Below are 14,658 nucleotides of genomic sequence, written 5' to 3'. Positions count from 1 at the left end.
TTTTATGCATTCTAGTTCCGAGCAGCAGAGGCTGTGGAAGTTAACTTTCTCACAGCTGGTACTGACTGTTTACATCTGGCTTTTCACTCTAAGCTCAGCAGATTAAATCTCATTTCTCTGAGTGCTTTTTGTGTTGAGCCAAGCATGATTTCTCCTGACGTCTCCCCGCTTGCAGCTCCCTCAGCCGTTCGCAGGAATGTTCCTTAAAGCGCACTCCTACATTTTCACGAGATTGCACCGTGGAAAATGTCCAACCCCCTTTTTCCACATTTCAGTCCCTCTTGGCGTTCTCTGGAGACTCACTCAGAAGCAGGATATCTCCTCAAAGAATATCTTTCAACTCTTAGTCCAGGCAGTAACAAGTTTAGAGTGAACCAGTGTGGAAAGGTGGGTTTCCAGTTTGTTTTTTTTTGGTGGGGGCAGAACCCAAACAGCTGAGAATTCATCTTTATGCTGGTTTCATCTTCCGCCGCTCCAGTAAACCTCCTACCATCTGTCACGCCCTGCTCTGCAGAGGAACACCAGTGATAAAAAACATGTTTTTGCACCTAATGCAGAAACACATTTTCAGGCTCTGTGGCCATTAGCGCGAGCCTGCTTGATAGTGCGAGAAACAAAAAAGCATGAGTCATTTTCACTGCTTCCTCCCTCCTTGTGATGTTGTGCGGTTGTCACAGCTTGTTACCTGCTATCACCACAGCCACGGCATACAGGCGGACACAGATGAAGCATTTAGAGGGATTTGGGGTTCTTTGGCACATGTGGAGCTTTACGAGGAGGTCCCCGTCCTAGAGGGCCTGTGGGTGGAGGAAATGATCCAGATGCAAAGCTTCTGGCTCTCGTAACCCAGTGGGACACCTGCCCTGCTGCTCCCGTATGCAGCCCCCTACCAAATCCACAAGGAAAGAGGCTAACATGGCCCTGCATGGGAGAACGCTGTTATACAAGCTGTTGCATTCTGATTTTCTATGCAGCTTGTGCAATATTTGTGTCTTGGCTTTCATTCTCTGTAACAGAGTTCTGCTTTTCGTTTCGACGGAGCACATTCACCGCTGAGCTGAAGTCAAACAAGGTTTTCGCTTTCAAAGAGTTTGTTGCCTCGGTTGCTTCTGAGTTCACTGGAATGTAAACTCATATTAAGGACAAAGTCATTACTAAAGTTTAAATTGTGATATATAATTAACAATATAAAACTAGTCCGTGCTCCCAGCAGGGGTTTACTAGATTTAAGAAAACCTTAATTTGATTTGATCTAACTTGCGATAAACTGGATCTGTTAAACGTCTGCTCATCCTTTAGACTGTTGAGTACTACTATTGTCCATGTTACTGTGGTTACAGCTGCACACTTCATTACCTGAGTGTGTAGGTGGAAAAAAACACATTAATGCTAATCACCTTTTATTTACGTTGCATAATGTTGCATTTGTTTTCATTAGGGGAAAATTAGACTGACCTTATAAGTAATTTATTTTAGCCTGTGCCTGTATAACATCAAAAAATGATTGTCTGGGTAATTTCAAGGTCTGTGAACAGTCCAATGTAACTTTAATTAGATATTTGATTTGGTGTGATATCGATTCTTGTGTTATTCAGCTGTAAGTGTTACAGTTCGATAAATATTATTCAATATTTATCTCTGATCTTCTAACTCCCTTCATAGTGTCGGAATCATCATAAAAATGGCCGAGAAATGTCGGAGTTGGAGAAAAATAAGGCACATTGAGCCGGCACTTATATAAAGCACGAGTAAATAATGCATAAACTACACGTAACATAGGCTTTTTGTGTCGACAGCATGGATATGAACCATAAAGTTTACAATTGAGAGATTGGCTGGGGACTGGGCTGTTCAAAGTGACCAATGGAAGGAAGGGAACATCAGCCACTGCCTCCAAAGTCTCAAAACTCAACTCGACAAGCGAGCGACTGCTGAGCGGTGTTGAGCAGTTGTGAGCACGTAGGAAAAGATGAGCTCGGAGAACCGCAGTTGTGCACATGGACACGACTCTGCCTTCTGATACAGCTCACCCGTGGTTTTTACGTGCATGAAGTTCAAAACTAAATAAATGCCATAGTTAATGTATAATTTCATAAAACTTTTTTGGGGTCTTAGTGAAGGTGGTCAAGAACCTCTAAGATAATGTGTCTTCGATTCATATGTGAATTCATAGTTTTTTTTCCCCCTTTTCTTTTCCTTCTGCACTTAGTTCAACATTGTTTTCAGAGATTTTCAGAGATGTATTATAAAAACCAGTTGACATGGCTATTGTAAATAAAAAAGCACCAGATATAAACTGAGAAGCACTCCAGCCATCTTTCTGTTTACCTTTGTGTGGAATGAGTCACATGTTTGTTCTCATGAACAAAATAAGTTTATTTGTTTATTCAAACCAGCCTTTTCAGTGCTGCGTTTGAGCATATTAGAAAACAACAATTCTTTGTCTCAAATAAGCCCCCAAAAATACAAATATATATATATTTGTACTGGAATAAGTCCATCACACATACTTACGCTCATCGTGTTGAGTTTCAGACCGGTGTTGGTGTATGAATGTAGTCGTTAGTGTTTATGAGTGTGGTTAGAAAGGTATGCAGTGATATCCATCAGAGATTGGAAGCAGACCCACTGGGCCTCAGAGTTTGGGCTGAACCAATGTAGTAACTACCTGGCAGAAATCCAACAGTTGCTTTGATTAAATTGCCTTTATTAGAGATTACAATATAATTATCTATATTATATAATAATATAATAATCCAGGTTGTGCTTTTGTTTTTCATTGGGAAATCTGTTTTGCACAGACGATTGTTAAGTGTCCATGGAGCGAGGACGAGATTAACAAAAGCAAAACTCAGAAAAACAAACTCAAAGGCCCTCGACTAGTTTTCATTTTGAGAATAACTTGTATCGAGTCCCACTGTGCAAAGACTGTTTTCACTTCTTGTGCATCTTCTGCATTGAGACGTTTACCACATTGTTTTTAGCACATTATACAGCTTCATGAATCTGAATCGGGCAGCAGGGTCAAGGTGAGAGCACAGAACACATCCTCCAAAATAACAGCTAATGTTCCAGCAAAGACTTTGTGCTAATGAGTGTTCTTTGCTACAGAATCTGATTTCCACAAATATACAGAACAAGCCGCTGCTCTGTGGTATTTTAGTAAAACTGAAATGAGGCTTAGAAATGGTTAACAGATGTGTTCCAAACACATGTTAAAGTGGCTGGTTTGACTTATAGGACAACAGTGGCCACGTATTTCTATATTCAGTGTCCTGTGGAAAATATTAAACAGGATACCATATGTTTTAGTGCAGCGTGCCACTGATCGCAGAGTATTCAAGGTGTAGTAACATGCTATAATATAACTGCCCTACTTTGGTAAACAAACTAGAGCTGCTCTCAGACATGCACTGAACTCTGGACATTTTTTTTGAAAAGTTTTAGGAGGGGCTGCATGTGAGATCACAAATTCCCTATTCAGTATCTCCTGACATTTTACAGATTTTCTTTCTGTCATCCCCCCTGTTAACATTGTCCAGAGAGTGAGCCCATGTGAGAATACATTGGGAAAATGTCCAGAAAATGTTGCGCTTCTAACATGTTATGGAAACAAAATTGAAGAAAAGAGAGAATATAAATATCTCAGGATGAAAGAGAGATGTCATGCATTTAAAAACTGCCGGTGAAGATGTCAACTTAGAAAAACCACAAGATTCGAGAGCTTTGTTCAGTAGGGGCCAACGCCAGTGTCAATGTGCTGTAAAAATGTGAATTCCGGAGTTAAATCTATATGTCATGTCCTGCACGCTCTGCCCAGATGCGAAGCCAAATTTCCCTGTTATTGTGAACACGTCTGACCCGAACAATCTGCTGCTGCGTTCTTCATATGGAAGACAAACTCCAGAAAATGTCCAGACCCAATTTTCTGGACATTTTCCAGTGTTCATGTGTGAAAATGGATTAGCAGTTTCTTTTTGTTGAGTCAAAGTAGACTTATGATCATGATTTATGTGTGTTACAATTTGTCATTAATCGATTTGTGGTGTGTTGTGCACTTGCACCGTTTCTCGTAATGCTTGTAAAGGCTCTCCAACATCCTGAGGCCGTAGGACTCGTATACAAACTTTTTGTGCTCGCTGCCTGGATCTTCATCTCAATTCCTCTCTGAGTTGGAGGCTCTGTGAGCTGTACGCTGCACAATTCTCAAGCTTTACTGGGCTTTAGGATTTAACTGGGATAGAAGTGGTTATCATGCTGCGGCTCGTCAGCTCGCTGGTCCTGAAGGTGGGGGAATTGGCGAACAAACTGGGGAGAGTTTAACAGCCCCAGCCCCCTCTGTGTGTGTAGTAATGAACTCTTACCTTGGCTTGGAAGGCTGCTCTGCTGGTATCCTCACTGTGTTTTTGTAACCCTCGCTAAAAAAGCCTTGCTCTTAATTGTGTCCCGTGGGGCCCTGAGCTCTCAGTATTCACAGCCTTTCCTGTCCCTCGCACTGATCCTCCCCCTCTCCCAACCTTAGCCCCATCATCCCAATTCGACAGGTCTTTCCTCTTTAATCGCCCGACTTCAAAGCGGCATAGCGATGCCCCCCGGGCCCCTGGCTCCTCTGAGACAGGGGGCTAGCCTTGGGGTCCTGGGAAGTGGAGGGAAAGTATGGTGGTGTGCAAGGCAGTTGGTAAATTTAGACAGGCATGGGTTAAAAAAAATAACAACAAGTAGGTTTGTTTCTGTTCTTCGTAACGGTGTCACCAGTGAGCCGTCGGTGTTGTGCAATTATAGTAGCAGGCTGCAGATGTTTCACAGAGTCGGTGAATGCCGACACTTTGCTCTGTTCTTTGATTTCGACATGTTTGCAGAGGTGAGAGATGCAGGGCTGCTGTCGGAGGAACCTGCCGCACAGAGACGGGGCCTGGCTAATGTTTGCCTCCGATTTACCAAAGTGATGGACAGTGTCAGCTTTCATCAGCATCACACTAGCACCCGTCCAACACGTTTCCAGGGGTTTGCATTCTTATCAGGGGTCCATCTACCGCGAAACATTTCACACAGAGAAAATAGGGGACTGCGTAATGAGTTCAATCTGCATTTTTTTTGCTGGAATAATTGTGTATTTCAAATGAGCGAATACCGAGTGCACCTACTGTAGCGTGCAGAACAAAGAAAACCATGGCTTGGCTGTGGCCAGAGAGAGGAGAGGAGGGTTGAGTGATTAGCTGTGCGATGCCCCCTGATCCGAGCGGGGATTGTTTCTCCATCGTGGTAGTTTATCTTTATCTCTGATGGTTGACTCACACTGGGAGATCAATAAATCCAAATGGGATGAGGCGATAATTCTGCCGCAGCATTGCCCTCATTAAAGCGGAAGCTCGGGAGATATATGGCAGCTGGCAATTGCCCTCGTTCTCATTTTTATAATATTAGAACTTGATGTATGTGGACTCTGTCAGACGCTGGCTACAGATCAAAGAGCAGCGCTGACATCCGGAGCTGTAGATTTTTCCTTTTATTAACTGTGTTTATGTCTGTTTGATACAGAGCTTTAAAGGCCTCATAGGTTATGCTCTGTAAATATTGAGTTGCCTCTAAATCTCAGAGGTTTGCTTCCGTGAACGCTGCTGAGAAATTGAGGTCACACCCAGCTGCGAGATGTAGCTGGAGGAATTGTCACTTCCTCCCTCGTTTTCCTGTCCCCTTCCTGTCCCCAGAGGAAGTGTCGCTGGTCAGACTACCTGCTGTTGTGTGACCTCTGACATCATAGCCAAGGTTGCCCTTCTCAATGGCAGGATGAGGTGACTTATGGAACACAAATGAGTCTATATGAGTCTATATGAGTCCCTATAGCCAATAGTACACATATACGGTAAAGGCTTGAATCTTCCCTGTTCTTTCGATAACAGGAAAAAGTGTTAAACCTGTGGTGAACGGACACAGACGTAGGCGAGGACAAATGCTCACAGTGACAGAGGAGGCAAGATACAAGAATCTTAGAAATGGTGGTGGCACAAGCAGTCTTGCTCACACCTCACTTGCTTTCAGACAATGAACATCCTTAAATTTTCCCGAGGGGCTGTATGTGAGAAAGCAAAATGTCAGTTGCTCCGCACATTTTCCTGAGCTTTTCCTGCCAGCCTCCCGGTACAATGTCAGAGTGAGCTCATGTGAGTATACAGCAGGATAATGTCCTGAAAATTCATAGCAAGCGAGTGGGCGTGTTGATGATGTTTCTACACATATCTCCAGATGCCATTCAAATAGAAGATGCATATGAAGATTTCAAAAGATGTTTGAAAGATGTTTGTTGTGTGCCATAAACGATAACGTGAATTCAGTAGCGCAATCAATACGTCGAACGTGTCTGATACGGAAATTCTCTTGCTTCGTTCTTCATGTGTGAAAGGCAAAGTCTGGAAAATGTAAGCGAAGAGTTTATGTCTTAAAAAAGGCTTGACTGAAAGTAAAGTTTTGCATCAGGAAGTGAAAAAGGACCTGGAGTTTCCAAACTGAAATGAGGCTGGTGGTGTTTCCAGTTCTCAGTTTTGGGTGCTGGGAAAGAGTAGTGTGGACTGCAAAGGGGTAACATAGCAAAGGGGAAACATAGCAACAGGGATGCATTTTTAAATCAAACATATGGATGAATCCAGTCATTCCACAGGAACCTCAGTTGGAGTGTACTGGCGCCTTCAATACCTCTCATTGCTTTATGGCTGCTGCAGTTTCCTCTGCTATCTCTATTGTGAATTGAACTGTACATCCTGTTAGCAGAAGGGCATAATTTGTAATGAGCTACTCTCTTGCATAGTGGATGGATGTTAGTGATGCAATAATATTGTCAGAGCCTGAAATATCAGCAGAGGCTAATCATTGAGAGGCTGCATTGATGTTTAAATTGCCCACAATGCTCGTGAGCTTAAATGTCAATGACAAGTTGGCGAGAGAGATTTATTTAAAAGCCGAAGCCGCTGAGTGGATGTAGATGAAACCTTTTCTCTAGTGTTGAGTCGCTCCCCCGCTTTGTTGGACCCTCAGTGGCCTGGCCTTTCTAGTCCCCCTCGAGGGTTTGTCCTATTGTTGTGCCTTCTCAGCCGTCGGCGCCGATGTCTCTCCTCACCCCCCATAACTGATTCAATGAGGCTGTGCGATCCTATTGGCGCTCCGCTTTTTTTCCCGTGAAAAGAGCTCCATGGAAACCAAAATATAATGCAGACCCCTCAGCACTGTTGCTCTTCGCTGGCTAATAGCTCTCTAACCAGCGCTTCAGGAGAGTCACATCTGCAACAGGCTTCAGGATAAAATGTGACCACTTCGCTGCTCAGCACCAGATCACAGATATGATGATGCTGCTGTTGTTCCCGACTGACACTCAATTAAATGCTGTTGCAGTCTTGTATTTGTCTGGGATGTGTTCGCTCGGCCATATGGAGAATATGTAAAGCAAATTACTTCTTCACTGAACTGCACATGGTTCTGCTCACTAGCGTGTGCAGCCACTGTGAAGATGTTATTGATTCCCTGCCCATGTTCTCTGCAGTGTCTGAATTCAAGGCTTTGAGATAAGGGAGGGTATCATTCCAGTGCATCTCTCCACTTCTCAGATTTTTTTTTTTCTTTCAGTTTCCTCACTCGGACTTTGATTGCCTTTCCTCTAGATATAATCAGCGCTGTGTATTCTGTGTGGGGGAGGGAGGGTGTGCGGCTACCGCTGTCAGTCGGCCTCTTCGTCCCTGTGAATCTGATGTCTGCTGGCAATATGGTGTGTCGGCGGGATGATGCGGGCGGCTCCATCAGCCAGAATACTCCTGAGACATTCTCCATCCCCGGCAGAGAAAAACCTGCCTGTATTTTGCCATGAATCGTGGCAGGAGCTGCATATTGTTCATGCCTCCGTAGACAGCCCTCGCCACATTTTGATGCCGCGGTTGTCAGTGCCAGTGCTTTGAAACCGGCTCCAAAGTATTGTCAGTCAAAACTGATCTGCTGACTATATTTGCACGTACAGTAGAAGCTGGAATACCAGCGGTTTAATTGGCTCTTATTGCGACGTGGCTATTTTCAGCTGGAAGACACTTGTGGCAAAACAGTTCAGAAAAAGAAAAGTTTTAAGGCTTTTATGCTTATTAGACACCCTCGGTTGGAGATGTTTATTACAGGCCAGTAGGTATGGTAAGAAAGCAAGGGAGTCTACTTCAAGTGAATAATGCATGAGTTTAGATGCTCATCAAGGTCACGTCAGTAGCTGTATGAGGAGGCCGGTGCGTTGCAGCTTCTAATAAATGATAATTAACTGTGCGAGAAGGGCACACATTCTTAAAACCTTCTTTAGGTTTAACATCGTACCTGCAGAACACGGGCCTGGACGTCTGCGAGTGAAGGCGATACTTTTTTTTCCTTCTTTATTCTGTCCTTGTGCATTTTGCCTTCCAGCTGAGAAGTGAAATATTCACACAGATAAAACACTGTTGCAGTCTTATATTAGCTCACTGCTGGGAGCGAGCGCTTCATGCATAATAAATGCCAACTCTGTCATTTTAAGTGTCCTACAATTTTATTTTCTGTGTTTTTCTCGCACCCACTCTTATTCTGCTTAAATGAATTACTCATATAATCACAAATGTGCCACTTTTCTTTCTCCTCGCCGGTGCCTCACTGTTTTTTTTAATCTCATTAGCTCCGTCCTGACCTCTGCTTCTTCTTCCCTTGTGCTTCTGTCCAACAGCCCATGAAAACAGGAGAGGAGAGAAAACAGAGAGAAGTCATCGGCTCCGTCTAAACAAAGGGGAGGCAACAGCAGTTACACATGGTATGTTGTTTCATCCAAGCACACAGAGCCTCGGATTAAAAAAAAACATTTATCTGCAGCACGTATTCCTCTGTGAAACATATTTTTACCCTCAGTTTTTCCCCTGTGCATCTGTAACGTGGGGGAGCTGCCGTGAGTGATTTCCGCCAAATGCAGCCGTGATTCTGCACTGGCGGACACGTGTTAAATCAGCGAGAGAAATGGCAGAAAGAGCTTGTTGACAGACTCTTTTCAGTAAGATGCTGACAGCACAGGTGCAAAGCCATTGTCACTGTCAACGCGGGAGGCGCGGAGCTGCATGGTGCGTGGAGCCTGTTCGGCGAAGGGGCAGACAAGTGCTTTTGTTCCTTTACCATCACAGCAGGCCCAGCACTGGGCTTTGTTAGCTTCTGATTTTCATTGGCATTCGTAACATTAGTATTCCAGACACGGCCGAGCAGCAGACATGTATAGATTGAGAGGTTAAAGGGGAGTTTGGAGTCAGACACGTCAGCTGTAATCAGTCAAAGCACATAACCGCGAAAGCAGCCGAGCAGACAAATATACACGTGCAACTGACATGTACGATTATATTCTAGAGCCATTCTCAATTTTCGAACTATTGTTTAGAATAGAACTGGTTTATTAGAGTTTGGGTCTTGTTTTGTGAGTTTTGGTCATTTTTTCTTCTGATTATAATAATAAGATTGTACGTAACTAATTAAATGCTGAGACCTGTGAACATTATATTATTGACAAAATAAAACAGGCCAGATTGTGTAAGAAGCACAGGCAGTAAGACAACCGTACCAGTTTTAGTTTTTACTAGAATGGCACTTATTAGAGTTCACCCTTCCACCGAGGCCCAACAGTCCCCGTATGACTCCACATTTAAATTCACGAGATCTTTTTTCTTAGAGGAACCAAGAACTATTTTCCTTGGTTTCACATTTTTGCAATGTAAAGAAAGTGTGATGGGTTTTTCCAGACTCATACCACTTCCTTCCATCCTTTTGTAGTAATCCGTCCAGTAGTATTTTCAAAAACCAACCAACAAACAAGATATTTGGAGAAAAACAGAGAGGCAACATTTCAACATTATTATCATTATCATTATGTCAGGTATTAACCAAATCCAATACAGTTTACAGACAGACAAAATACTAAATGTTGGGTGTTCACTGTCAGTTTTACCTCAAATAAAATTGAATTACCATTTTTGTTGATGCCCCATAATGCTTAATTGAACAAAGTAGTGTACAAATCAGACCCTGTTAGTATCATCCACACGTGTCCCGAGTGACCGCTTGTGATGGGATCTCACTTCCCTGCTCAGTATGCAAATAAACAAGTACATCAGCAGAACAAATGTGTTGTAGTTTTCAAACCGGCAGGAGGCAACAATGGACTTCATGTGCCTAATCTGCCAGAAATGAACGATTCAACTGGATCTTATACACGGTGTGTTCCAGGCAAACTAAAGAGCTCAAGATAGATCGATTTCCTCCTCATATGTCCCTCCCTTAATCTGTGGGCTTTTTAAGAATTTCAGATGCTGTGGAAAAAGCTGATTTTACATGATCTGAGAAACAACTGAATGAGTTCGTAAATATTTCCTCTTACACAGAATAAGTCCGTTGTGCAGACGTTCATTCACTGTGCCCCAGGACACATTTCCGTACACACTGCCAGAGGAATGTGGCCCAGACCACCTCAGAATGTGGTCTGTGACATCTAATCTCAGTGCGTCCTCAGTGCGTCTCGAGTGCACTCACACCTGTAGTTAAAACTGTCCACTTCTGATCAGATCAACCAAGATTCATCTTCTTGAACAGGGCCTCCGTCTCACCACATGTTCTGTCTATTCTCTGTTCTGGAGCTCTTGGTCATTTTAAATCTTCTTCAGCAGATTGAACATTTGAGATTTTGCCCAGTCCTTGTTCATGTTGGCTCCGAAGTTGAGAATGAATTTCCTTTTTTTTTTTTTATCTTAGAAACAGAAGTTGGCAAAATGCACTCATGAGAGGGAAATGGAAATCTTTACATCTACAGGAGGAAATTCCCTCTGCAGAGTAAGATTGTGTGATACTGAAGTGAGATAGATTTTCTCAAATATAGATACACATAGGACCTAGGGCGTAATAAACCTGAATTAACCTAAAAGTTTTTTGATAATTCCTTTACTAACCACAAAGTCGGTTTATCTTTTGTTTTTGAAACTAGAAGGCCAACGCCCTATCCCACCATGTTAAAGAAAGTGAAAAGAGAAATCCTGGATGCGCTCCCTGATTTATATTCTCCAAAATTGAATAAGTTCATCCTCGGGTCACGCTCCAAGTGTGTGTGTGTGTGTGTTGTAACAGTAAGTAAGTCAGTAAGTGATAAACCAGTTCTCTGCTCCTCTACATAGGGGGACTGGCTGTATGCTAACTAACATATGGCCTTGCGACAGGGTGTGAGTGATCGCTCATTACACAAATGGCTGGCCAGGCTGTCCCCCTGTCGTAAAGTGCCCGGCTCCGCTCCCCTTTGTTTTCCAACAGGAACTAGTGCTAAGTGGAGATTCCAAACACCACTCCACAGACAAAGGCCACTCTTACCCCATATCCGGGTTGCCGTGGAGACCAGGGTCCTCAGTGGAGGCCTGGACAGATTCCAACATGTGCTAAAAACTCCCCAATGGATTTCACAAAATGTCGTATTTGACCCATTAGAGGGCAACAATTCAATTAGAATCTCTTCCTATTTTCTCTTCCGTTTTTTATCAGAATTTACTGAGCCCTTGTGTGTCCATGTGAGTTCGGTGTATTTGGGTTTATTCCCCTGAGGCTGAAAGTGTTTCCTCAAATCTTCCTTTTGTTTATTTCCACTGAGGCCATCTGTGATGTAAACGCTCTTTATATGGAGATTTGACGGCTACAGAAACCTCGACTCAACCGGCATTTAAAATCGTGCCTACATTTTAATAGTCTCTCGCCTGAGGGTCAAACGCTGGTCAGAGTGGAGTTGGTGAGATTATTGATTTGGATTTTTCAGAAGTTTTTTGAAAAACAAGGAGCTGATATTATTCTCGTGACTCTGACATAACAATACGATTTTGGCTGAGATTACAGGAACTGAACTGAAGGAAGAATATGACCAGCGGGCAGAACCAGAAAAGTGAAAATGTTAGGAAATAATTCTGCCCCTGTTGTCACCACAGCAATTACCAAGCATTTAGTTTTGAATCGAGATGTAACTCATTTTTGTGAAAAGCCCAGACGGCAATGTGTCATCCTTTGAAGCGCCCCGTGGGAAAAGCCCGAGCTGAGTCCTAACAGGCGTCTGTGAAGAAGTGTTTATGTGCTCATTGTGTTACTGCTGCCACATGCCCTCACTAGCAGACAAGTAGCGCACTGAGAGCTGGAACTCCGGGGGATCAATGCATCATTGACCATGTGCCTGGGCCCGGTATTGATCCGGCTCTGTGCAGCCAGTTTGTATCTTCACTCGGCCAGATAGAGGTGCTGACACAATTAAGGAAGAATCTCTGCTTTGAGAGGGCGAGGATCACACACACACAAACACACAGTGGTGTTCAAAATAACCCCAAAAAATCTCCTCATCTCAATCACATGTCCTCTTGCTTGAGTTTGAAGATGCCAGTGCCCTCCCACCCCTCCCCCCCCTCCCGTGCTTCTTGCATAAGGAACTGCAGAATCGATTTCACTGTAGGAGTGTGAGCAACTGTTCATACTGAACCAACAGCTGGATGTGTGCCCAGTCGGGATGTCAAGAATGTGGCCTGCAGTGCTGTTGACAACACATGGTCAGTGCGTCTCTGACTGTGCATTTGTTCATTCTGGGAGCCTTCTCCAGAGTTAATCAGCCTGTTGTTCAGGAGTGTGTCAGCTGCCTGGTCAGAGGGATTCACACTATCTCATTTACCAACTAAGCGGGTTGGGGGGGGGCGCCACTCACATGCTCAGATAAGAACCGCTTTAGATTCACAGCACATATATTGGAACAATGCGTTTAAATGATGAATGGCTTTGCGAGGCAAAGCAAATTAATCAGTGAAGGTCTGCTTATTTTTCTCTTTTTTGTTTGTGCGAAACTAACAATGCCTGTAATGTGCGGACGCTGATAATGTTCATCAATCCTACGAGTGTACGGTGAAAAACTCATTAAGCCGAGTTTGCCTGAGGGGAGAGAACTTGTTTGTCTCCTCCTGAGTATCTAATACCTCTTTTACACCGAAATTAGTCGGTATACAGAGGTTTTTTAAACATGGGCGATTGTGTCCTTTTGCATTGCAAGTAGAGGAGTTTCTTTTGTCTCTCTGTTTTTTCCCCTGGTGCGTTCCACAAACGCACCGAGGACTGAGGCGCTCTCTCACCTCGCTGTCTTGCCAATTTTGCGCGTTCAGCTGGGTGTCATGTTTCCATTACTGACAATCGGAGCAGATACAAACCTGTGTCTACATTCTCAATGCAGACAGAAGCCAGATGTTGGTGGGTTTTTTGACCAGTGGAAAAGAGGCCTAGCTGCAATAGGACCCTCACAACAATCGCTCATACATCCATACAACATACATACATTACAGTTTCCTGAAACTTCCCCAACCCGCCTGGGTTTAGATGCTCTGCTCTCTGCGTGAGCTACACCCACACACTCACGCACTGTGTTGCTGGGTTGCCTTTGAGCTACTTTCATACACGGTCTCTCTGTGGTTGTTCCCTGTTGTCTGCAAGCTGTATGCCCTCTAAAGCAGCGTACTCTGCTATAGCTGGTTAGCATTCAGTACATTTCAAAGCTCCTCAGTGTGACAGCACAGCCCTGGGCTCATTCGCTCCTAATTGGAGGTTCATTAAGGGACATGGTGTCCCTCAGGGGAGACTCGCTCACTGCCACAGGAGCCGGTCCGTATTTGGTATTTTGGGGTGTTTGCTTGCTGCGGCTGATTAAGAAATTCATGGAGAAACATGAAAATGGGTTTTTAATTGAGATAAAAGGTGATGTGGCACACGTGTGGTCTCTCAGTGTCACCGTCGTGGGGAGTATGAGCACACTCTGGAGAGAGCTTTAGAGTGGCATACAGTAGCTGGAAAAACACACCTGCCCCCGCTGCATCAGGGAGTCGGAGGATGATTTGCTCCGTCCCCAGGGTTCAATTACAAACGATCATTTAGGGGGTCAATGACATTTAAAGGGGTCAAGCTGCAGCCCTTATAATCTCACCGGGGTTTGGGTATTAATGAATATTTGTTATGCAGGCTCACGCTCAAGATGAGGTGAACTGGCTGGTACTGGGGGTGTGGAGGGGTGTCCTTGTCGCGCCGTTCGATTTGTCCAGGCGGTGGAGCAGGGGGAATATGGGCTCACTTCATTAATCGTGCCGAAAGTGTCAACTTCAAGGAGAACCACCCAAGGGTGCGCTATTCCGATATGGAGCGTTGTCAATGTGGGCCTATGTCTTCCTTATCTTTTAATTACAGTGGGTTGACATGGCCATCACGGTTGGTTGTATAGATGTTGGCCAAACAGACCTCTGGTTTTCTGAGTAAAGCATTATGGGAAAAAAAAGGCCTGTAGCAGTGTCTCAGAATTCCTCATCCTCGTACAGAGAAGAATGTAGGTCAGACTGGGTTTGCCCTCATTACAGGGCCCCGGCTTCTGTTTGCACTGTGAAGTTGAGTTAGCATCAGTTCTCATTAATCTGCTATCAAACATAACCATGCCAGGCTCCGCGGTCCAAAGCTGGCTGCGGATCCGTCCTCAGCGAGACTAAACAGGGCTGGATGGCATTTTGTGATGTCAGCGACGGGAGACCCCGCAGACGACGTGGATGGAGCTGGCATTTATCGAAATACCTCGGGGCACCGCCTGCCACTTAGATT

General features: G+C 44.2%; 1 protein-coding gene across 1 annotated transcript in view; it reads left to right on the top strand.

Annotated features, from left to right (window-relative positions):
• tspan18b (tetraspanin 18b) overlaps window positions 1-14,658 on the top strand; it is a 38,503-nt gene that overhangs the window by 14,267 nt on the left and 9,578 nt on the right. The window contains exon 2 of the mRNA XM_034587594.1: window positions 8,717-8,800. Coding sequence (XP_034443485.1) covers window positions 8,798-8,800 — 3 coding nt within the window. The 5' untranslated portion in view covers window positions 8,717-8,797. The remainder of the gene's footprint in view (window positions 1-8,716; window positions 8,801-14,658) is intronic.

The sequence above is a fragment of the Hippoglossus hippoglossus genome, chromosome 6 (genome assembly GCF_009819705.1).
Source record: "Hippoglossus hippoglossus isolate fHipHip1 chromosome 6, fHipHip1.pri, whole genome shotgun sequence".
Lineage (NCBI taxonomy): Eukaryota > Metazoa > Chordata > Actinopteri > Pleuronectiformes > Pleuronectidae > Hippoglossus > Hippoglossus hippoglossus.
Note: the sequence above shows the minus strand (reverse complement) of the source record. Positions and strands in the feature narration are given on the sequence as shown.